Raw genomic sequence first — 25,587 nt, 5'->3', positions numbered from 1 at the left:
AACTGGAATTTAGGCATCAACATAGAAAGACTTCAAGTGTGTGGTGAAGGTCCCTTCCCCTCAGGGATACTGATTTCATCACAAGACCCTCTAAACATCGGAGTCTTGAAGACCCAGAGGGTTGAAGTTAGAACAATAGAATAACTGAAAAGTAGAGTTTTTGTAGACAGTGACCCTGTTCTGTGCCCACACCATTGATTGTATGGCTGTTTACATCATCTGCGTGAAAATATTTTAACTTTGTGTTAACAAACCATAGTGACTTATAATTGAATGACTATTCAACTTTATTAAAAACATTCTAAAACAGTACATTTAACAAAAGTGGGTTTATTTCCATATAATGCTTATTACAGTTTTCTTGCTTCAGTTTTATCTAAAGCCAGGCCAATATCTTACTCTAAGTCACTTTATTAGTAATGCATGCTCTTTAGATATGAAGTCCTTTTGGGCAACATGCAATATTCAGTTGTCTATTGTCAATGTACTTCTAGAAAGTTATGACATTTGGTAAGAGTAAACTTCAACCCCATGACCCTATACCGAGGTGGGGTGGGAGAGAGAGAATATACACAAAACCACAAAAACATTACCAGTCAAGCACATTATAGCTAACATCCATTCACTTTAAAATAGCATTGTATATGGATTCAGGAAGAGTTTCAAAATATTTGTAGATCAAAAGGAAAGGGTCAAAGACTGGTATGAATGTGGAACACATTATTAGCTAAAAGGGCAGCTCTAATTCATTATCTCTGCTTCTAGCTATAGGGGGTAATCAATACAAGTAAACTCATAGTTAAAAATCCTTTGTGGAAATTCAAATTGTAACAGAAAATAAATTAAGGGCTCATTACTTCTAAGGGAATTCATTATGTAATATTTGTTAGATGAACATCTCTGTAGTGCATTTTAAATATGATTCAACATCAAGGTAAACGCATATTCCAATGATTCTTTGCTTAAAGTAAACCAATTTGGGGTACTGTCATCAGAACTTATGGCACATTCTCATGAGTATCTTTTTGGTGACAAATTTAATCCTTTGAGAATTGATTTTTGGGGAGGTATAGGCAAAAGTCAAGTGGCACAGCTGCTCTGTGAATATTGATTAAATATGATAATCAAAGAAGTCACATAATTTTTTTTAAATATACAGATTTTTAAAATTTTTGACTGCGCTATTCAGCTTGCGGGATCTTAGTTCCGTGACCAGGGAATGAATCTAGGCCATGGCAGTGAAAGCACCGAGTCCTAACCGCTGGACCACCAGGCAATTCCCATATATTTTTTTATTTTTAAAAAAGATTAACCAATTTTATTATATGTCTCCTAAGTGAAATACCCTTGTATTTTGTATACATTAGTTTGGCTGTATATGTTTGGGTTTACAGCTCCTTAAATATGCCATGTCAGTGTGTGTAAAGTATATTAGGGTAATTTCTAAGCTGATAGAAAAGTGGGTGATTATATCTGTACTGTATGGACCTACACTCACGGCAGGCCAAAGTCAACAAAGCTCTGCTGTAATGTAAGAGATGCAAAGGAAAAGAGTCAATCTGATAATCCAGATCTGGTAAGCCCAATTCTGGATCACAGGAAAATTCTATTTCTAAAAATATAAGGCATTAGAAGTCAAGATTTAATTATAGCACTATCCTTATAAAAAAAGGAGGAGTCAATTATTTTTGAGCATTGTGAACACTTCTGCTGTCTTAAAGCTATCTGGAGTTACTAAAAAATATCTATACTTTATCCATGAATATTGACCCACTGGATCAAAGTGTTACTTCCCAGTCTAGACTTTACAAATATTTCTGGTACCTTGATCCAGGCAAGTGCCCCCTATTCTTTCCTTGGCCCCATCATAATCACTGTATCCTGTTCTCTGAAAAGTTGTAAAGAATGAGGAACCCAGACCCTCAGGGGTTCCTGAATGTTGCTATTAGAGCCGCCAAAACTCTTTGCAAATGACTTCTGTGATGGGAACAATTATTTCCAACCTGTATCAAGAAGGGAACTCTCTTTTAGGTGCCTAGGAGTGATAAAGGTTACTGGGTATATTAGTCAAGGTCACTTGGGAAGACTGTTTTGTGGTTTATTCTTCTGAGCTCCTGAGTCATCCCGCATTACTGATGTACCTGTAGTATGATTAACAATGTAACCAATAAAAAATTTTTTTAATACAACATGTAGAACCATCAAATCTAAAGTCCCTCAGATCATGACAATACCAGCTCAGCTATAATCTTCCCAAAAGTGGAGCTGGTCTATTCATACTTTTACTTAGTTTCAAAGAGCAGGAAGCCTGCAAAGGTGGAGAAGCGCTGGTGGTCCCCGTGAAGAGCGCCATTGCCCATTCTCAGCCAAACCTCATCCCCTTTGGCCAGCTTCAGCACTGCATGGTTGCTGGATGTATCTGATTTCCCCTTTGTTTCATAACTAGAAAGAAAAAAAAAGGCACCAACGACTTAGTCTTTGCAGTAAACAGCCAGCTCTTTACCAAAATCTGTCCTCCCTTCTCTTCCAGAGTCTCATACAATTGCGTATAGTCCTGGGATTAAATTCTCTAAATGACGTGTGAACAGAAATGACATGTGCCACTTATATATAGGATTCACCAATACAGCTCTCATAAACAGCCCCCCTGCTCCTTCCTCATTATGACTGTGTGGAATGCTAATGACAATGACCAGCATGACCTTGGTAGCCATCTGTTGAAGCCCGAGTGTTTGAAGACTGTGCCATGAGAAGAAAAGGAACTTCTATCAAGTTCAAGCCCTTGGACCAATGTTATAGCAGTTCAGTCCACCTTAACTAATTTACAATTTGGTTCTAAAGAAGGGTGCTGCCATAACGCAAACTAAAACATGTTGCATCGGCTCATGGTCAGGCAGAGAGCAGTGAGGAAACAGATATTGTGGGCTTGAAAGTTGGAGACCCCTGTCATGCTAGAGCAAAACATTTAGGAAAATGTGATGACTTGGAATAGAATGCCTGATGCATTAAAATGTCCACAAGCTTGGTGTTCTTTCCTCCTTCTGACCGTGGCAATGACAATGATGTGAGAATTTGGGAGTCAGTTTTATAGATGGCAGAAATGCTTTCACCAGTCCACATCCCTCAAAAACCTGGTGGAGCAACCCTCCTTCCAAACTCCACACAATTCCCTCCTCCACCCTTTCCACCCCATCCTTCCCCAACCTGAAACCGGCCAAGAAAAATTGAGTTCTAGTGTGTTCGAGCCACAATATTCTGGATCTCTTTGTTGCAGCATTTCACCTACCTAACTCATCTTTTTCTCTTTTGGCTTTTCAAAGCCTCTTACTAGAGGCCAGGGTCCAAAAGAAAAAAATATGGCAATCCCCACAAGTCATCAAAAATAACCAAGAAAAGATAACAACCACGAAGTTTTTCACAGAGTTTCGCAATACCCATTTATTTAATTATGGGAAAGGTGTTGGCCTCTCTTCCCTACATCTTAAGCTTATATCAGAGCAAATTGCAATATTTCTTTTTTACATGAACTTTTTTCCAAGGTGCCTAAGGGCCAGGTTGCTAAGGTAAACATCAGAGACACAACACAGCCTAAAGAAGGAAACCAACTCCCAACTCTTAAACTGCCAGCTCCAGGGATGATAGAGAAGGCCATCAAAAGGGCTAAACTCTAGGCAAAGGGGGCGGAGAGCAGGAAAGGAGAAGAAAAGACTGAGAGGGAAGGAAAGAAAGAATGAGTTGTGAAAAGAATACAAATGATTAGTTATGGGGAGTGTTGCTAGTCATTAGTTCAAGACCTCTTATCAACCTGCTTATGCTTAAGTTTATCAGATTCACTGCTTCCCAAACAGTAATGATAATCTGGCCATATATTGTACATGGGAGCTCTCAACTACAGCAAGGTTTATACCAGTCTCTGTTGATTCCCATATACCTCCTGGCATTGGCCATCCTTTGAGCGAACAATGGCAGCATAGATACATATGATAGAAAAGGTCACTCACCTATACATGCTGAAGACCGTGTTGCCATTGTGCATGAGGTACACATACACTTCCTCAACGTCCTCATGCTTCATCATGCTGAAGGTGAAGAAATACACGCCTGAAAGAGGCCGATATTTATCCACATTTATATTAACTATTGTACATGGAGGACTGGGAGATAGCAGGGAGATATGTCGCATGACTTCACACTTTTGTTGCTATTCTACGTGGTATGTAGGTTCTTCTTGGCTTTTATTTCTATGAGTGTCCCTTTACCTGCTCTCACCTTCAAACTGCTTTAAATTTTTTTGAGACTTTCTCAGTGTGTATACCATGTTTCCCTAACAAGAATACAAAGTCTTTAAAGGCAGGATTTGGCTGTATCTCATGGCCTCTCCTTGCCCCTAACAAAGTGCAAAGTAAGGCAGGATTTGGCTGTATCTCATGGCCTCTCCTTGCCCCTAAAAAAGTGCAAAGTATATAAACCCATCCCTAGGTTTAGATTAACCATCATTCACACCTTCCTCAGGACACATATGGACAAAGTAGAGAGCCCTGCATGGAGGCACCCATGGTTTTCTGTGGCCTAACAAAATGACCCAAGTGCAACATTGTCATTAGCCAAAGATAAGGAAGTACTGTAGCACAGTGAAATGTTCATCAGTTCTAATAGCTCCAGCAATTTCTCATGTTATTCATTGTAAGTAGGTGAAATTATGTACAATAAATAGAAAGATTCAAATCTGACTCAGCAGCATGACCTTGCTACTAAAAATATGAATCCTTTTCATTAAAATAAGACCAACGTATTTTAAAATATGTTAGTTTTCTTGTAAGAGTCTAGGGCTCCTAATTGAAAGTAACTTAATATAGCTGATACACTTTAAATGCCAGTGTAGAAAATACCTTCACTGAAAGATTAAGAAGAATTCAATAGTAGAGAGATGAGCGAAAAGGAAAATCTTCCTAACTCTAAACGATCTTGGTTTTGAGAGTGCATTTTGGAAAGATGAATGAATATAAATCATCAAAATCTTATTGATTTCCATGCTACATTTTAAAACTTATGGCCTTGTCTTAAGCCATTTGAGCTGCTATAACAAAATACAACAGACTGAGTAGCTCATAAATAACAAAAATTTATTTCTCACAGCTCTGGAGACTGGAATTCCAAGACCAGGTGAGGGCCCTCTTCCAGGTCACAGACTTCTGGTTGTGTCCTCACATGGCAGAATGAGCTAGGGAGCTCTGTGGGACCTCTTCTATGAGGGCACTAATCCCATTCATGGGAGTTCATGTGATCTAATCACCTAATTCCATCACCTTGGGCATCAGGTTTTCAACAAGTGAGTTTTAGGGGGACACAGTCAGACCATAGTAGATTTTGTAAAAGAAAAACCCAGAAACATCTAAAAAAAAAGCACCACATAGTTCTATGCTGTTTTCCAAAGGTGTAATCAAGTAAAATAGAAGCTCTAAGGTTACCATGTTGACCCATCTGCCTCTGAGTCAAGTTGAACCAAATAAAGATGTATGATTATGCTTAATTTAGTGCCAGGCTTGCATATTCAATATGCTGAGAATAAAAGATATGAAATAAAAATGAGTCATGTCCATTCATATGCCTAAAGATTGGTCCACAGATGAAAAGTAAAGGCAGATAGAAATTAGAGACTGAAAGAAAGTAATTTATATGTGTGCAGTTTTTCACATTTTACAAAACATCTTATTACATGCACACACAACAATTTTCAATGCCTCAAGAAGATAAAGTGGGAATCAAAATGACAGAAAAAGGGACTTCCTTGGTGACGCAGTGGTGAAGAATCAGCCTGCCAATGCAGGGGACACAGGTTCGAGCCCTGGTCCGGGAAGATCCCACATGCCACAGAGCAACTAAGCCGCAACTACTGAAGCCCGCCCACCTAGAGCCCGTGGTCCGCAACAAGAGAAGCCACCACAATGAGAAGCCCACACGCCGCAACTAGAGAAAGCCTGTGTAAAGCAACGAAGACCCAATGCAGCCAAAAATAAAATATAATAATAATAATAACAAAATGACAGAAAAAGATATTACTTTTCCCAGAAAAAAATGATGACTATTATAAAAAAAATAGAGGCAGAAGCATTTTAGAAAGACTAAGAAACCAAATGGTGAATAAATGAAATGACTATAGAGTTGGAAATATAATACAAAAGTGAATCTATATTATATCCACACGTGGCTTTCCTCTGCAAGGGAAGGTACTAAAACCAGAGACAATACATTTGAACTCTGGTTTTCAGGTCTTTGTGCTACATAATTGTAAAATTCAGCCTTCTCTGTCCTATCACTCCCAGAGTTAAAAAATATGAAAAGGTCATTCTATAATCTATTGGATGAGGTTTAAACAGTAAAGTGGGAGTCAAATGATGGTTGTTATTGTCTGAATTATGTCCAGCCCAAGAGAATTCTAAAAAACAACTAAATCCTTGAGCTTCAATTATAAAGCCATTGAAAGCAATGGAAGCATTCATTGCGCATATCTACGCACCTATGTAATTTGTGGCACAGACAGTGTTCAACAAAATAGTTATAGGAAAATTATAACATAAGCCTTCAGAGCAGAAAATCACATAAGAAGATTTAAAGCTGATTGAAGCATGATGAAAGATTGCTTCTATCACTTCATATGTCAGTTCATTTCTGACTTCAGCTGGGTAGAAAAATAAATCAAGGCACACATTAAAAGCATTTGTGACAGGACTTCCCTGGTGGCACAGTGGTTAAGAATCTGCCTGCCAATGCAGGGGACACGGATTTGAGCCCTGGTCCAAGAAGATCCCACATGCCATGGAGCAACTAAGCCCGTGTGCCACAACTACTGAGCCTGCGCTCTAGAGCCCATGAGCCACAACTACTGAGCCCACATGCCACAGCCACTGAAACCTGCACACCTAGAGCCCGTGCTCTGCAACAAAGAGAAGCCACCACAATGAGAAGCCTGTGCACTGCAACGAAGAGTAGCCCCCGCTCGCTTCAACTAGAGAAAGCCCGCACGCAGCAACGAAGACCCAACACAACCAATAAATTTGAAAAAAAAAAAAGCATTTGTGACAAATCTAACATGGCCACTGCACCCATCAGAATTTTCTTTTTTTTCCTTCTCAATACCATATACAGAGACAAGGAAAATTGACAACAAACACCAAAAAAGTATCCATTCTCTGCAAAACTAGGAGACTGAAAAAAAAAATCAATAAACTTAAAATATCAGTTAAGTGCTGTCACGTGTCACTGACAGCAGGCAGAGTCACGGGGAGGCAACATGGAGGGCAAGGAGTTTTGAGGAAGCCAAGTGGCAGCAGATCTCAAACAGTGCCCAGAAAAATGCACTCCCTGATGCAGAAGGGCCACTCTGAAATATAGATGCTGAAAAGAAGCTCCTGTGAGCAGGGCTGAGATAAAGCAAAAGTTATGTTTGGGGAGAAGGTTGCTAGATAAAGTACAGAAAGTGTGGAAAGCCTCCTGCAGTGGCGGATCTCAGAATCTGCCAGCAAACATAAGGCTCCTAAAGGCAAAGGAACTGGCAAGTGCAAGGCTGGTTTCAGAAGTTTTCCTAGACCCAGTGCAGTCTGGGGAGACAGAGAAGTGTGGCCACACAGAGAAAACACACAGAGCGGCTGTAGTTAAAAGAAGTGGCGGGGCTTCCCTGGCGGTCCAGTGGTTAGGACTCTGTGCTTCCACTGCAGGAGCGCAGGTTCGATCCCTGGTAGGGGAATTAAGATCTGGCAGGCACTGCGGGGCAGTCAAAAAAGAAGTGCAGAGTGATCGCTTCAGCAGCGCATACACTAAAATTGGAACGATACAGAGATTAGCATGGCCCGTGTGCAAGGATGACATGCAAATTTGTGAAGCGTTCCATATTTTAAAAAAAAAGAAAAGAAAGAAAGAAAACAAAGAAATGGGGAGTCCCTTGGCAGCAAGGAAGGAACCACCAAGCCACCAAGCCTGGAAGTGTGCTGGGGTCCCTCCCCTTCCCCAAGAAACTACTGCATAGAGCTGATCTAGGACAATTCTTCAACCATCAGTTAATTTTAGAAAGTAGAAAAGAACAAAAATTACTCACCAAGAAGAAATGTTATCATGTGGTAGATGAAAAACGTAAGCAAAGATTCCATCATGGGTTTGAAATATATTAATGAAGCAAATCCCTCTGTGAAAGAACATTGTAAAACAGAATGCAGAAACCCATGGTAGAAATGACCAGACAAGAGGAGGAACTGAAAACCAGGACATCATGACTAATGTAAAACAAAGAAAATATAAAAAAAAAAAAAAGTATCACAGAAACAAGACAGAAGAAATTGGAAGAAGCAAAAAGGAGAATTAACCCCAGAAGATGCAATTTTAAGCATATGCAGGGTAGAAACGGAAAAAGCAAACAACATGAAATGGAAGTAAAGAGCACCAAAAAATTAGAGAAAATAATACATACAGAAGACAGACTAAGAAAAGTTAAAAACAAAACAAATAAAGTGTACTTGGAGTTCTTAAAAAAGTTAACCAGTGGTGTACTAAGGTGCAGGGGAAGGGGGTCAGGGGAATGAATGCTTGTGAGCGGTCCACCCCACAGGGGAGGAGTATTTTATCACTGACATGTTTAGAACTGCTGGCCTATTATGCTAATAAAAAAATCTAGCTAACTTTAATTGGCTTTATTACAGTTTTTAAATATTCTATAGACAATATATCCCCTGTTTGCCTAATTTCCTAACACAAGTCAGACTGCTCCCAATGCCACCTCACCTTAGTACAACGAGAAGAAAAAACCTTGTTTATGTTTCAAAACATAATTCAAAGAAGCTTTCCCAGACAAAAAGAAGGCTTACACACACATATTGAAAGGACACAGCAGGAAAATTTGACCCAGAATGATTAACACTTCTTCTAGAAAACTCACTGGACTTTGAAGATAGAGAAAGAATTCTTTGGGAAGTCTAGCAGAAAGATTGTCACTTATAAGATGAAAAAACTCAGACCTATGTCAGAGTTCTCCAGACCAAATGCCAGAAAACAGGACCAAAAAAAAAAAAAAAGTAAGCCAAGGTTTTTATTTGCAGCCAACGTTATAGCAGTTTAGAGCATATGAAGTCTCAGGGAATACTGATGGCATAAGCTTTCTTGAGAAAATTAAAGGATAAAGTTTAGCTAATAAAGAGATGTCTGGGAAACTTTGGCAAAATGACTAATGGTGAACATTGAATATATTTAACTGCAAGATAAGTCCAAATCATAGGAGGGGATAACGTTGACAAACTAAAATGTAATTGTTTTATACCTTGACAGTGTATAAATGATTCAACCACCAAAAGTTAAAAATTAAGAAAGAGAGAAGGTGGGAGACAGAATAAGCTCATTGATTGGCTTATTTGTAATAATTGGGAGATATATATACATATAAAACACTATCCAAAAGAAAGCTGGGGAAGCTATAATATATCAAACATAGGAGACTTCAGAAATATTATCAAGGATAAAGAGAAACATTATATAATGATAAAGGGTCAATTCACCAATAGTCTAAATGTCTTTTAACTCATGAGTGGATAAACAAACTGATACATCCATTCAACAGAATACTACATAGCAAGAAAAAGGAAAACACTATTGCTTCATACATAGACATGGATAAACGTTAAATGAATTTTGCTAAGTAAGAGACATATTGTATACATTGTACAATTCCATTTATATGACATTTTGGAATTCTAAGGATGGAAAACCGATCAGTCATTGTCAGGGGTTGGAGTACACAGGGGTTGACTACCAAGGGATAGCACAAGCGCATTTGGGGGATGACAGAACTGTTCCATTTGATACTATGGTGGTGGAGATATATCTCTATGCACTCGTCAAAACCCATAGAACTGTACACCACAAAGAATAAATTTTGCTCCTTGCAGAGTTTTAAAAACTCAACTAGAATATGAGAAACTCAATATGAGATTATGACAAATGAATCTAACTGTATTACAAATAAATGAAGTAACAGAACTGAAGGGCATGGGGGAAAAAGATGATCTAAGGGCTTTTAAAGCCAGTGTTTTGACTGGATGGTAAAAATTTAAAAATTGGACACAAATATTACACCCTAGTCGGTAACTTTGTTTCTCATGGCACACGGGTTTGCAATTTTTTAACTACTTTATTTGTATACTAAGGTTCAACAAATAAGTAAATATATTATAGATTAAGAGAGCCAGGGTTCTCATTGTCAAAGAAAGAACTTACAAGTAAATAAAGAGAATGCTAGGATGAACTCAGTGGTGTTGGATTTGAGTCAGATGTATCAGAATGAACTCATGTTTTTTTGTTTGTTTTTTAACACACAACATAGATAGATAGATAGATAGATAGATAGATAGATAGATAGATAGATAGATAGATAGATAGTAGGAAAATAAATACAGATATGTATGCATGCATGATTAGTATACGTGTGTATTTCCTAACTCTGTCCATTCACAGGACCCAGAAGCAGTGACCTCCTAATAGCGATGAGTACATTTAGCACCCAAGTCTTGGTTTCTAAATACTACTCTCCAATAAAAGGAACCAGGACTCCTTGGGAAAATGGGTATTTCCAGAGCTAGGACAGGGGAAAATGCAATATGAGCTTGAAGCAGCTTGTGGCACTAGAAAGTAAGAAAGTTGTTGGGGACTGAATAACGGCCCCCATGTATGCTCATGTCCTAAAATCCCCAGGATCTGTGACTGTTACCTTATATGGCAAAAGAGATTTTGCAGGTGTGATTAAATTCAAGGTTTTGAGATGGGGAGATTATCCTGGATTATCCAGGTGGGACCAGGGTAATCACTCTGTCCCTATAAAAGAGCCAAGGGGTCAGAATCTGAGAAGACAAAGTGATGTGACAGTGGAAGCAGAGATTGAGGTGATGTGGCCAATAGGCAGGGAATGGTGACAGCCTCTAAAAGCTGGAAGATGCAAGGCCCTAGAGCTCTCCAGAGGAACCAGCACTGCCCATACCTGGACTTTAGCCCGGTTGGACTGATTTTGAAGTAATGACCTCCAGAACTGTTACAGAATAATTTTGTGTTGTTTTAAGCTTAGTTTGTAGTAATTTGTTACAGCAGCAATAGGAAATGAATACAGAAGTGCTCAAAAAAAAATTTTTTTAATGTTTTTAAAAAAGGATACGGTCTTCCTTGGGGTGGTGGCAAAGGAGAGGGGATGAACTCAGTTATGACACATTTAAACTGTGAGAATAAGGGCTTTTCAAGGCAGAGGTAACTATGCCCTGAAGGTTTATTTGGTTCAGTTTGAATGAGTTAATAATCTAAGTAGCCCATGGTCATCATCTTTTTTTAAAATGTCTCTGTCTTTTCATATATATATATATATATATATATATATATATATATATATATGTTTTCACCAGAATCACAAAGAACTCTTAATTCCCTTAGGGTCTTTCTTTCTTTGTTCCCTCCCCCTTCCTTCCCTCCCTCCCTCCCTCCCCCACTTCCTTCCTTCTTTCTCTTGGTTGCTAAATTGATAATTCCAGTCATTTATTTTTACCTCTCACCTGATACTGGGGCCCCAAATCTACCGGTCATGACATCGAAGAAATTTCCGATGTTGGTTTCGACACTGCTGAAGATAATCCCACTGTTCTGATTGCTGAAGTGAGTTGCCAGAGAAGCCATGAATGCAATCTAAGCAAAGAGTTGGTGGTTAATTAAAAGGCAATTTATCTTAGAGAAATAAGGTTTTGATACAAGTAAGTTTATTTCACCAATATTTGTAACAGCAAGATTGGAAATAATTTAAACATTAATCTGTGGAGAAAAATTAAATAAATCATGGTGATTTCTAACATTTTTATGCTATGCATCATTAAAAGTATATATCAACAGTTCTGAGCATGTGTTTCAATGAACATTAGACTTTAAAGTGCTTTTTGAGATATTAAAATTCTATTATCAAATAATACTGGAAAATTTGTATGAAATCTTCCACATATAGCTATTAAATGCCCATTAGCATATACTAAAGGATCCGAAAAGTCCTGCAGCCAACTTTTTAACTTTGTGTGCCCTGTGTTATTTTTTCCATAAAAGACACCTGTGATATTATGATTTATAATAAATATATATTTAGTATTCGCCCCCAGTTCTGGCAGAGAACTCCTAAAATCCTCAGAATTTCCTAAGTGTTGAGGACAATCAAGGTGTCTTTTGTTATGTTAATGAGGTAACTTTGGAAAAGCCCCTCAGGAGGGTCTGGTTGCCTGTGGAGCCAACCACGTGATTAGAGAGCTTTGAACTCCCAAACCTCCCCCATCTCCCCCTTCCCAGCCCCTGCCCCCAAACCTCCACAGAGGAGAGATAGGGGCTGGACAGAGAATCAGTCACCAATAGCTAGTGATTTAATTACTCTTGCCTAAGTAATGAAGCCTCCATAAAAACCCAAAGGACAAGTTTTGGAGAGTTTCCCAGTTGGTGAACGCATGGAGATTTGGGGAGAGTGGCGCTCTCAGATAGGGAGTGGAAGCTCAGTCCCCTGTCCCCATACCTTGCCCTATGCATCTCTTCCATCTGGTTGTTCTTCAGTTACATCCTTTTATAATAAATTGGTGAGCAAGTAAGTAAAATGTTTCTCTGAGTGCTTCTGTGAGCGGCTTTAGTAAATTAATCAAACCCAAGGAGGGGATCATTGGACGACAGAAGCACAGGTGATAACCTGGACTTGGATTGGCGCCTAAAGTAGGGGAAGGGTGGGGCAGTCTTGAAGGACTGAGCTCTTAAGTGTCAGAAGTGAGCTGAATTGTAGGACATCCAGCTGGTGTTGGAGAATTGATTGGTGGTATGGGAATAGCCCACACTCGAAAATTGTACCACCATTGGAGAGTCACATTTGAAAGTCAATGCCAGTCCCCTGTCCAAATGAGTCATTGAAACTGAGTGCGAATTAGATCAATAAATTCTTTAACTTGCTGGGATTATCCGTCTTGAATGAATGGAAGTTTTAAGGGAGAGGGGTGAGAGAGGAGAGAGCAAATAATTTGAAGTTCTGGACGACTTGGGGTGTGGGCAGGGAGGCAGGCCTGGGAGAATCAACACAGAAAGGATGGGGGCAGTCAGAAGGACTGTGTGAGGGCACTGGACACAGAAGGATGAAGAAGGGGTGACACCGGAGGAAGAGATTTAGAAATGGGGATGAAGGGGCCGGAAGTCACTCTCCGTTACAATCTGCCCGAGACCAATCTTGTCTCCACTTTAATGTCTCCTTCAAAACATGTGAAAGTTTAGTTCTAGTTTAGTTCTCCCTAATAACCGTAATGTGGATTTAGGGTTAAAAAGCTGATGGAGCAAATGTAATAATTGCCCAGGTGTTCTCCATTAAACTGGCTACTACAAGGCCCCTTAACTAGGATATAACCATTCACAGATTTGGGTTAGTTTTTAGCTTTGAGAGCCATCCATCTTATTAAGTACCTATAAGCTGGGCGATGGCATCTGTCTCCTTTTCTTTGTAAATTTATACTGGCACACAGACCGCAGGTTGCTAAAATTATTAAGCAGCAGTCATTAAAAAGTTACGAAAAAAAAAGACGTTACGAAACCACAAAAGCAGGTTGAGTAACACACAGGAACTCTTAGTTTACCCTTAAAATAACTTGATTCCCCCAAAATGATGGACTTTATCCAAGGTCAAACAACTACCACATGTGCCCAAATAAAGGGTAAAGTTTTCCCCCACTGATATTTCAGATAGAGTTGCTGTACCTTATAGTTCTTTAAAAGTTTCTCGTGTTATAGTAGTGTCCATGAAAATATTAATCAATAATCAAAGACAGAAATTGGAAAATTTTATTAGAGCCAACCTGAGGATTATAACCCAGGGGACAGTCTTTCAGAAAGCTCTGAGGACTGTTCTGAAGAGGTATGGGGTTAGGGGGAGAAATCAGTATATATGTGATTTTGGGGAAGGGGTACATGCAATCAAGCACACAGCTTGGTAGAAGGTTACTGCTATTCACAAGGAACAGATATCTTAGTTAATGGTTTCAGTGCTTTTCTAAGTAATGGTAAGATGCAAGAAACTGGGTTCATAAATTTCTCTCCTGAAAAGATTTAACTGTCTGAAGGCCAGTTCTGTCAGTTTTCCCAGACCACAAAATGCCTCATCCTGATCTTCGCCGTGAATTCCTTTCACAGTGTATTTATTGTAAGTCAGCGACTGCAGTGCCTAATGACTTGGTTCTTATAGAACTGGATGGTGGGCAACATGCTTTATTTTACAATCCCCTCCCTTTTGTTCTTAATTTCAACCAAGGTTTGGGAGGCATTTTGTGACCAATTGTCCCACTGCACTAGGAATGCTCATTCCCAGGTCAGGTGAGGATTTCCTTGACAGGACACTCCATGTGCTATTACTGGACCAGACCCAGTTAACAGTAGCCAAAAGCCTCTGGTCCACCTGTGTTACTAATCTGTTACGGTTCAGGAAATGGCTCCCTCTTGCTGCTTCTTCCTATATCTAGAGTTACACTATTAACAATCATTGATCTTACAGAACTATATATTTGGTCAATTGTTTCAAGTCCCCTAGTCATCATTATTTTTATTGGAGGCTCAGTCACATACCGGTAATGAAAGAAAAAATAATCTTATAAAATAGGCAGAATACAAGTAATATAGCTAGTAACATGAATAAGGTTGTAAGTAAGTAATGTTATCTTCTAAGGAGTTACATGTCTGGCATCAAAAGAAGAGAAATTGATCTTTATGGTTGAGCAGTTATTTCTGCCATTGGGGAGGTCTAGTTAATGCATAATGCAGATGCACGATGCACACTAGAGGGGAGGGAGGAGGCCCAAGTGGGCAGAGAAAAAATTATGTTTAAATTTTTCTTGTCTTGCCTTAAAATATGAACTTTATTCCATCAGTATGTTCTCTCAGTTACTTAATTTTAATCACTAGTAACTGTTTCAGGAACACATACCAGCCAGAAACAAGCAATAAAAAATGCTAGTTTTCAATGTTGATAGGAGTCCCTTGGAAGAATCCATCTTAAAAATATTAGCCAAATAAATAAATAAATAATCCAGACTTAGTAAATTTTCTTGGTGTGACCTAACCTCACATCTCACATTTGCAAGTTTTAGGTGTTACTGACAACAAGAATTTTGAAGATCACTTAAAAGAGAAATAAAGAACAGATAAATGGGGCACTTCCCTGGTGGCCCAGTGGTTAAGAATCTGCATGCCAGTGCAGGGGACACGGGTTCAATCCCTGGTCCGGGAAGATCCCACATGCCGCGGAGCAACTAAGCCCATGCGCCACAACTACTGTGCCTGTGCTCTAGAGCCTGAGAGCCACGACTACTGAAGCCAGTGCGCCTAGAGCCTGTGCTCCACAACAAGAGAAGCCACCGCAACAAGAGAAGCCAGTGCAGCGCAGCAAAGAGTAGCCCCCACTCTCCGCAACTAGAGAAAGCCCACGCACAGCAATGAAGACCCAACGCAGCCAAAAATAAATAAATAAATTTATATATTAAAAAAAAGAACAGATAAATGGGTAGTGGGCTTGAGATAAAATGTCCAATGATAGCCTCATAAATGAATTAAAAAAACTTTAAGCTGAAATGAATATGGTCTCATGACTCAAAATAAAATGCCTCCAGTAATAAAGAAGATACTGATGAGAAAAGCTTTAATAAAAATTAATGCCACGAAATCTGATTTGATAGAATTACTTGTATATTAATATCATATATGTAATTTAAATATGCAAATGTAAAAAATTGATAAATAAATGGAATGGTCAAATATCTACTTAATAATATTTTATGCATCTAAAAGTTTACATATTCGAGTCGCCAAAAACCTTTTTATTGAACATATCTCCTCATTTGGAAAATGGAGATTAGCTGATGTTCAGGGTTGCTTTGTATTTGGTCTAATGAAGGTGTTGAATTTCACCCTTCATACATTTCTCCCTAAGAATGATTTCAAAGCACGTTGACAGCATAGGTCTTCTGCAAACACCCTGTGGTGGAGATGAACAAATTGAGACAGGTTTACTCAACACTGAGGATGAAGAAGCACTCAAGCCTTCTGATTCCTGGACCCTGAGGGTCATCTGGAGACACGCCAAGACGATTTACCTGCAGTTCTGGTGGGATCCCCGGGTAGCCCTTCTCTCCTTTGGGGCCATGCTGCCCGCGCTCCCCTCGTGGCCCCAGATCACCTTTGTCTCCTTTCTCTCCTTTGGCCCCTTCGTGGCCAGTGGCTCCGTTATTGCCATTGTTTCCATGGTTTCCTTAAACAACCAGACATCATCACATGAGAAAGACCAGTCACTCATACTCACCATCTATTTTTATACAAATGCAGCTCCTTTCTTCAAAAATGCACAGACTTAATTGTAAAAGGGGACCATTTGAAACAAGCTCAAACACAGCCATGGTGACATCATTGGATGGGATCACTTTTAAATGGGACACTGAAAACAGCCTTCGATACTCTTAAGGCTCCAGGCTCCAAAGCCTGTTTTTCCTATAAAGCAAGACTTGGATGAAAAATTGCATAGAGACATTGTAAAGCATCCTTTATAATAGCAAAGATTTGAAACCACCTAAATGTCCATCAATACTGAAAGGGCTAAATTAAAAAATGGTACATCCCAGTAAATGATGTTATATAGTCACAAAAAAAGAATGCTGAAGAAAAATATTTAATAGCATGATATTTTTAGATAAAAAAGGTTATGAATCAATCAATAGTGATAGCATGATACTATGTATATGTGTATACATATATATATATATATATATATGTAATATAATATAAAATATGTACATGTTTTATCCAAAGGGGAAAAAGACTAGAACAAATTACATAAAAATATTTTGCAGTGGTTTATTTTTTTCTAAGTGGATGAAGCACAAATGATTTTTGTGTCATTCTATACACTTTTCTGCATTTTTGAAATTTTCTACAAAGAACACGAACTACTTTTATAACTGGAGGAAAAGTAAAATCATTGATAAAAAATTATTACAGTAATCTTGAACGCAAGACTTGGATAATGATTTCAACTCTTCGCTTTACTTTGCTAAGAGATAATTTCTACACCTCTCCCTTTATTTTTATATTTGTTGAATTCCAGGCCCTTTTGTTGTTTATTTTGTGTGCCACCTTTGGTCAGGTTTCATACCGAGCTTGCAATTTTTCCAGATTAATGAACTTTGACTGGGTTTACAAGTTAATGTGCTAGTGACAAAACTGTTCCTGATGGGAAGCACGTAGCCAAGGCCAGCCTGTCCTGTGACCTCAGAAGAGTTTAGACCTAAGAAGATTTTAGAGGGATCTGAAAGTCCCCTACCCATAATCACTGTACCGGCTGCCTGCAGCCCTTGATGTTCAGTGACATAGATTCCAAGCTACTGATCATAAAGTCTGACAGAGCACTTTCTCATTCTAAATTTGGTTTCATTTGAGAAGCCACTCAAAAGTATTAAGAAAAATTAAACCTCATTTGTTAAATATTAACATCAGTGGGAGTAAGTCAGAGAAGAGCAAGCAGACATTTGCCAAACCCTGAGAAAAAGTTCTATCCCCAGGAATTGACCTGGAGACAAGAAAGTCAGTTAAACCCCCAGATAGATTTGGAGGTCCTGGGACAGAGGGCACCTGGGCTGCCCTTTCCTTGGCTGACCCAGGAGACTAGCAAGTTCCCCAAATGATCCATGTCTGGGGTGCCACTCAGTAGTAGAGATGGCTGAACAGTGGGTCTAGAGGGACCCAGTGGAGCTCTACAGCATGCCCCGTGCCACCATATGGTGCTGGAGCCCAAAAATGTCCCCATGAGTCCAAGAGAGGCATGAAGGTCAACTGAGAGACAGCTGAGCATGGAAGGACCTGGGGGTTAAGGGAAGAAAAACTCAGCTAGACCTAGAATCAGACAGAAAGATGTGTAGCTCAGTAAAAGAGACTGTGAAGATGACTATATCCCAGACCAGCAAGCTCTCCTCCCCACTCTCACTTCCCAAATCCCCTGAAGCCTAGATCTAGTGCGCTGTATGGAGCACACGGTGGCAGAAACACTGAAACAAGAGTATAAACCTGTTAAGCTCCAGTGGTTCCAGACTCCACGCTGAGGAAGGGCCTCCTGGCCTATAAGCTGGGGCCCCAGCATGCCTAATGCCTGTGGGATTCTGCAAGCAGTATGGATAATAAATACTATAGTTTATACAGTTCCACCTCATTAACTCAATAAGCCCAGTTCCCCACCCAACTCTCTTTTGGATTTTCCATGCATAAGCCTTGGATCACACACAAGTGATTCCAACTCACTGAGCTTCACCCCTGGCTCCTGTTTTGGCACAGTCTGCAATTAGACTGGAAACAACGCATCTCTCTCATCCTTACCTGGAATGCCAGGGAGACCAGGAGGTCCAGGGGGGCCTTGGTAGCCTCGAAAGCTGTAGTCTCCATGACAACACTTGCTGCAGTCTGGGGGCAGTCCTCCAGTTTGTGGAGACTTTGAAAAAATACAAAGAGAAGCTTCAGAAAAAGGTACATATGAGTAATTAGAACTTTTGAGCTTCCTCTGGCCACAGCCTCTAGGTAAGCTTAATTCCAAACAGCCTATGACAACATCAGAAAAGAAAGTGTGGGGTGACTTATGTCATCTTATGTCAATGGCAAAGGAGTCAGGGAGTAGCTAAGGTGAGGTGAGGATCAGAAGACAAAGGAAACAGGAGAGTCACTAGAAGAACAGGCTCTTTGGAAAGTAGGAGTGGGAGTGGAGGATTGGGGCTGTTTCTGGGAAGTATGTTCCTGCTGCTACAGGAAAAGAGAAAGCTCCTTCAGAAAGAGAAAGCTCCCCTTCTTTTCCAACTGCCAGTAGTCTCAGACGTAGCTAGATTGAGTAGATGACCCTCAAATGATAAAAATTACCAACCTCAAATATAGTTATTAAGTCTATCTATATTCATGATACTGGGTAAAGAGTTCTTAGAAATTCTGAATTGTATCACAACACACATAAACTGCCTTAGAAAATTAAGGAAAGAAAGGATTCATTAGTCCAATAAATTCTTATTAATTATCTACATCCTGAAACAACTTTAACTCCCTTTTTTTAAACTTCCACCTTTAACATGCTGTTCTGTTTCATATTCCACTTGAAAATTTAAAGTGATTAACGCATTATTTGAACCGAGATTTCGTGAGTACTTAATGGATATTAAATGTATTCAAATAGGACACTCAGTTCAACGCTTCTTTATTCAATGATAAATTTCTAAAAAACTTGTGCTTACAGTCAAGGAGCTAGAGATTTGGCAGAAGTTGAATGGCAGAAGAGTTAGAGTTGCTCATAAAATTTGGAGTCTCTTCTAAATTGGCAACTTTTTAAAAAAATTATTTAATTTATTTATTTACTTGTGGCTGCGTTGGGTCTTCGTTGCTGTGCACGGGCTTTCTCTAGTTGTGGCAAGCGGGGGCTGCTCTTTGTTGCGGTGCACGGGCTTCTCATTGCGATGGCTTCTCGTTGTGGAGCACCGGCTCTAGGCATGTGGGCTTCAGTAGTTGTGGCACGCGGGCTCAGTAGTAGTGGCGCACAAGCTTAGTTGCTCTGTGGCATGTGGGATCTTTCCAGACCAGGGATCGAACCCGTGTCCCCTGCATTGGCAGGTGGATTCTTAACCACTGCGCCACCAGGGAAGTCCCCTAAACTGGCAACTTTTAATGATAGCTTACAAAAGACTCGTGGAAACTTTCCTCGACACCAATTATAATTCAAAAGTTTTTTGAAAATAGCATACTGTTGCTAAGGGATTCATTTTTTAAAAGGAAAGGATGGGGTGAGAGAGGAAGGACGAGACAGAGACAGAAAGGGAGAAAGGGAGGGAGGAAGAAGTCATTCAAAATTGAAGTTTTCTCTATCATTAGAAATCCAAGCAGAACAATGGATCAAGGCTTCACACTGCTACACCTCTAGACTTTTATAGCACAGGAAACTCTACTCAATACTCTGTCATGGCCATGGAAAAGAATCTAAAAAAGAGTGGATATATGTATGTGTACAACTGATTCACTTTGCTGTACAGCAGAAACTAACACAACATTGTAAATCAACTATACTCCAATAAAAATTACTTAAACAATTAAATTAATTTAAAACAAACAAACAAAGAAATAAGCTTGGGCTTTTTTCCTTACTCTCATTCTTTCTTCCTACAGGTTTTCACCTAGCTATTAAGAAAAAAATGCAGAACAGCATCTGTAGTCCAAGCAATTGCCTGCAATGGCTCAGAGCTCAATCTCAAGTTTTCAGTAGCTAGGATTTGGAGCAATCTCCTAGTCTAGTCTTCTGTCCCCCAGACCCAACCTTGGACAGGTATGGGAGTCTATGAAAACCTTTTATAAAACTGGCAGAGGAAAAGAAAATCAGCGAAAGCAATTGGTCTGAGACAAGGGATTTCAGACACTTGGAAAGTCAGACATCACAGCACCACCCCACCTTCTAATCCAAAGATGCAATCTGAGAAATAGGTATTCTGTAATTTCCTGGTATGATTTTGCTAATATGAAATACAGCTGTTTAAGCTCCAAGAAATCCTAAGCTCTGCCAATAACAAATTTTAGGGAAGGAGACGGGTGGGGAGGGAGGGAAAGTACTGAAGTGGAACCATTTGTTTAAAAATAGAATTGAAAAACTGAGATGCTAAGAATGTCAGAAAGAGAAGTTGACTGGAACCAGAACTCCCATCATAGGTCTGTGTGACTTTTGTGAAGTCACTTTCCCCCAGACATCATTTTTCTTGTCCACTAAATTAGAGGATAGGGTAAAGATGGTCATGAATTTTCTTTCCAGCTCTATAATGCAAACAAGGACACTGAAGTCTTTCCCAAAGCCTCAAATGGTGACTTAGAAAGATGTTGTTTTGAAATCCAGTGTCTGGGTATGAGGCGTTAGCGCCAGGAGATGGGGTGCATACCCAACCACTTTGAGAGCATAGCACTGCCGCCAAAACAGGGAGAGACTTCTGGTCATTAAGTGGGCCCCTTCCTGAGAACTGTCCTGTGACATTTCACAACATGGTCCTCCCTCTGGCCTCGTCTTTCAGAGTTCAGTCAAATGGAATCATGTTCATGAGCCTTAGAACAAGTTGGACAGGGTGTGTTCATTGAGAAGTTTTCTCCCAGGTAAGGGAAAATGACATTCGAGGTAGTTCTCTATATCACCCTCTTAAGTTTATCAACTCCTTTCCCCAAATTAGGTCACATTTGAACACCAAGTTCATGCAAATGGACAGCATGGGAGGAAGAAAGTCCCTAAGACAAGTTCCATCCATTTTGTAGATGGAGGCCTAGGGGCAGCTACTGAGAATGAAGCTCTACTATTGGGAGATGACTTCAGGAAAGACAGTCCGCAGCTCCTTCCTTAACTCAAGGAAGAGGGAAGAGAAAGAAGGTGAAGGGAAGTGGAAGAGGGAGAGATAGGTGTTCAGGAAGAGGAGGGGAGCTGGATAAAGGTGAACAATGAAGAACTACAGAGAAGAAGATGCCAGGAAAAGAGAGTGCAGGTCTGCTCAGCCCACCTCTACACGTCTCCACACAAACGCTATGGCCAGAGTCATCTTTCTAGAACACACACTTGATCACCTCACTGCCCTGCTATGCACAAACAAACAAACAAAATTTTGCTGGCAAAATAAGGTCTAAGCGTCTTCACCGGCCAATGGAATCCATCAGGTGGCACTAAAATCACTGGTGTCTTCCTCCTATAGCCCAGCTCTCCAGCCACACCCACTCCTCAAGCCTCCCTCAAGGCTCTTGCTGTGGCGCATATTTGTTTATTTTATTTTTTCCAGGGATATCCACCATTCTGACCCTTTTCCCCCAACAGCCTTTTGTGCCTTTACTTTGTTTATCACATGGTACTTAATTACCTGTTGATTTATCCCCACTAGAGCCCTTCAGCATTGTTCAGAGAGAGAAGCTTGAGTGTACTTATCCCCATCCTAAAACATGACTCATAGTAGAAGCACAGGAAACAATTGGTAAAAGAATGAATGAGAGAAAAGGAGGATTAAAAGAAAAGAAGCAGTGTGGGAAGTGAGGCAAGAGGGAAGAACACAGAACAATCCTAAATTCAATGTGGGTCTCCATATCCACCGGCAGAGAGTTGTACTGAAACCTCTAGAATATCAGTGGCTAAATCTCCTCACTATCTCCTGTTGGGGGCTGGTTTGGAAATACTTAAGGAAACCAAGGGAGTTGGAAAGCCCCCCCCCGCCACCAGCTTAAAAAAAAGAAACCCCAGAAAATGGCTTCTTTTCCCCCTCACCTGATTTCAACATGCTAGATGCCTAGAGGCACTGGAAGTTGGGGCGGAAGAGAAATGTAATTTGGATTTCAGGGGCCTGTCAAGAATTGATGACCGATGACAGCCTACATCTGCCTTCTGCTGCCTCTGGGGGCTCACATGCCATGACCAGGAAGGATCCAGCAAAGAGCCCATTTTTTGAAGTAGAAAGTCCAGATCAAGGCTTGGACAAAAGCACAAATATCTTTACCACTGAGAAAAACACAAATGAGTATTACTCACTCTTCAGCCAAAAGATTGTCAGATGAAAGAACTATCTCTAAAAGCGGCTTTCAAAAAGCAGGATTGGATTTAGAGGTTATCATTTCTTCCACGGCTCTGCAAAGGAGCAATTTTTTCTTAACCAGGCCCCACAGAATAGTTTGAGCAACTGCATTTGTGGTCAAGTTAGAAGTCCCAGGTTTGTCCCCGATCTACAGCTGCTTCTGCCTGTGATCTTGGTCTGATCACATTACCAGTCTCAACGCAAACTTTCGATCTGTGGTCAGAGGGGTTTAGGTTTCAGCTGCATGGACTTTGTCAGGGTCTATTCAACGCATAGAAGCAGTCAATTCTTGTAGTAAAACTTATTTGTTCAAAGATCATATAATTCAGGGGGCTTCCCTGGTGGCGCAGTGGTTAAGAATCCGCCTGCCAATGCAGGGGACACAGGTTCAATCCCTGGTCCGGGAAGATCCCACATGTTGCAGAGCAACTAAGCCCGTGTGCCACAACTACTGAGCCTGCGCTCTAGAGCCCAAGAGCGACAACTACTGAGTCCGCGTGCCTAGAGCTGGTGCTCCGCAACAAGAGAAACCACTGCAATGAGAAGCCTGCGCACAGCAACGAAGAGTAGCTCCTGCTCGCCGTAACTAGAGAAAGCCCGCGTGCAGCAACGAAGACCCAATGCAGACAAAAATAAATAAATAAAATAAATTTAAAACAATGTTTAATTAAAGAAAACACAGAGATCATATAATTCAGAATAACTCTCCTTGCCCCTCATCTGATTTCAGCATGCTTGATACCTAGAAGGCAAATCAAAATCTGCTTCTTCCTTATGTTGTACACTTGAAGGTAACATAATGTTATATGTCAATTATACCTCAATTAAAATTTTTTTAATTAAAAAAATAATAAAGACATACTTGAAAACCTGTTTCTGCCTGTTCCTAATGTTTTCAATTAAAATGAGTCTCATCAATTTGCCATTCACTACACTGAAACCTTAATTCACTCCCGTACTCCCCTGAAAGAGTTAAAGATTTTTCCTTAGATGCTGTGCTTATACTCAGCATCTTACACAAGTCCTCTGTGATTATCAGGCATTAAATCATACAACAGAATCAAGTCTACATTTTAAACACAGACAGTGTGTTTTTGTTTTAACTCTTTGGTCCTTTTTTAAACAGAGTGAACGTAGAGACTTAGCAACCTAGAGTGCTATAAATCAAATAGCCAAGCCTGGCATGAAATGTCACAGTAAACTCGCAAATCAAATGAAAAACTCAAAGGGCAGCTTCTCTCTGCTGGGAAGAATTAACGAAGTCCAACTTACGATCTGCAGATGATTATCTCTAATGATCTATCTGCAAAGGTCAGCTCTCCTCCTTTCCGCATCAACAGAGCAAGAAAGAAACCAAATCACAGCAGAGCAGGGCTGGCTGTCCCTGCTCCCCTTTCTGATGGGGCAGCTGTGGCCCCTCTTTATCTCAGTCTATCGGCGCTACCTCTGCTGATTTTCTAACACAGACCAGCCTCGTCCCTAGTATCCCACAGCAACCCGGAGACAGACCCACAAGCAGCTCAGCCAACTTCTGGAAAGCATCGAGCCTAAGAATCATAGCTGAAAAAAGAGCAAAAACAACAACACTCATTAAGCTTTGACAGTAATCCTTAAAAGAGAATTCCGAGTACCTGGCCCCAGAATGGGGTGATCTGGGCTAGGTCATCTACCTCGGGGTGCGGTAGCTCATCTGGTCTCAGGGGTTTTAGGTCTGTAGAAGTGTTATTATCCACAGTCCCAGTTTTAGGATGGCTCCGCTCTCTCACTTTCTCCCTCTTGGAGCCGCTACGGCCAGTCTGCTGATGGCTTTGCACTATTCTCGCCACCACTCTATTAGCTCTTCCGCTCACCTCCATGTATTCATCTTGACACAGGCAAAAAGGGAGGAAAAGCAAAGCCAGCAGGTGCCAACAGACGAGCTGCCTTCCGAGCATGATTCTCAACAGAGCCACAGAGCCTCCCGGAGAAGACGGCTAGGGCTCCGGGTGCCGTGGTCTCTTCTGGCAAGTGCCAGGGCTGGAGATGAGACTTGCAGCCGGCCAGGCGGTTTTATACTTCGGTATGTAATAAATAAGGCTGCAGGCCAGAGGGAGAGCAGTCCTCCTCCGCGGGCGGAACGGCCCCCATTCATTACTTTCCCACATCACAGGCAAAACGGTTTGTGTGACAGCTCCCAGTTGGTGGGGTTCATAAATGTCACACCTTGGCACGTTTTTTGTTAAAGTGTGAAGAAAACATGCACAACCAGCTGGAAACAGGCAGCATGTGTCCAGTGGTTTGCTTTTGCTATTAGACATGGAAAGGCTGTGCCTTTGCGGTCTAAGATGCCTTTTGGGAAAACCTCCTCCCGGGCTTGCCAGGAAATTCGGGCTTAACTGCATCAATTCCGTCTGAAATGGCAGTGGGAACGTGTTCAGGGCCATCAAGAGAACTCTGCACTCTCGTTATACAGTTAATATTTCCCCACTGTAGCCGCCACTTAAAGGAACTCATTTCTGCCTCTGGCACTGGCAACAGAAGGCAGTTGGGTGACTCCAGAACGCTGAGCTGGATTCAGGTGCAGAGTCTCTGGGTTTAGCAAAAGCATTTCCCCATCCTAGGTTTCATTTCCTTTTCCCTGGAGTTCCCAAAAGCCAAAGTTAGATCAAAGTGGACCAAGTCGCTTTATTGCCAGATGAAGATACGACATCCTGCTTCATATTAAAAGAAGGTGGTCTGTCTCTGGCTCCTCTTCCTTCTGACATATTCTTGGTTAAATTGAAGAAATCGAGGGACTTCCCTGGTGGCACAGTCGTTAAGAATCCTCCTGCCAATGCAGGGGACACAGGTTCGAGCCCTGATCTGGGAAGATCTCACATGCTGCGGAGCAACTAAGCCCATGCGCCATGACTACTGAGCCTGCACTCTAGAGCCCACGAGCCACAACTAC

The 25,587-nt window shown here is 40.7% G+C and overlaps 1 protein-coding gene across 3 annotated transcripts; it reads right to left on the bottom strand.

Moving 5' to 3' along the window:
* Positions 1-310: 310 nt before the first annotated feature.
* On the bottom strand, positions 311-24,729 carry C1QTNF3 (C1q and TNF related 3). Of its 3 annotated transcripts, none has more exons than XM_082453855.1 (6): positions 24,290-24,729; positions 18,427-18,538; positions 16,161-16,315; positions 11,574-11,703; positions 4,002-4,101; positions 311-2,442 (listed from the first exon to the last, which is right to left on the bottom strand). In XM_082453855.1, the coding sequence occupies exons 1-6, from the start codon at positions 24,590-24,592 to the stop codon at positions 2,283-2,285; spliced, it is 960 nt and encodes a 319-aa protein (XP_082309981.1). In that variant the 5' UTR covers positions 24,593-24,729; the 3' UTR covers positions 311-2,282. The 3 variants fall into 3 exon arrangements, with proteins under 3 accessions (XP_082309981.1, XP_082309982.1, XP_082309983.1); XM_082453856.1 differs by having other exon boundaries at positions 24,329-24,729; XM_082453857.1 differs by having other exon boundaries at positions 24,509-24,729.
* Between the last annotated feature and the right edge of the window lie 858 nt (positions 24,730-25,587).

Source organism: Balaenoptera physalus (genome assembly GCF_965194825.1).
Source record: "Balaenoptera physalus genome assembly, chromosome: 3".
In the NCBI taxonomy this organism is placed as follows: Eukaryota; Metazoa; Chordata; class Mammalia; order Artiodactyla; family Balaenopteridae; genus Balaenoptera; species Balaenoptera physalus.
Note: the sequence above shows the minus strand (reverse complement) of the source record. Positions and strands in the feature narration are given on the sequence as shown.

Coding starts and splice junctions, on each gene's coding strand:
- C1QTNF3 (XM_082453855.1), bottom strand. CDS start 24,592: ATGCTCGGAAGGCAGCTCGTCTGTTGGCACCTGCTGGCTTTGCTTTTC. Junction 11,704..16,160: donor GGATCCCACCAGAACTGCAG/GTAAATCGTCTT, acceptor CTCTTTGCTTAG/ATTGCATTCATGGCTTCTCT. Junction 2,443..4,001: donor ACGGTCTTCAGCATGTATAG/GTGAGTGACCTT, acceptor TTTTCTTTCTAG/TTATGAAACAAAGGGGAAAT.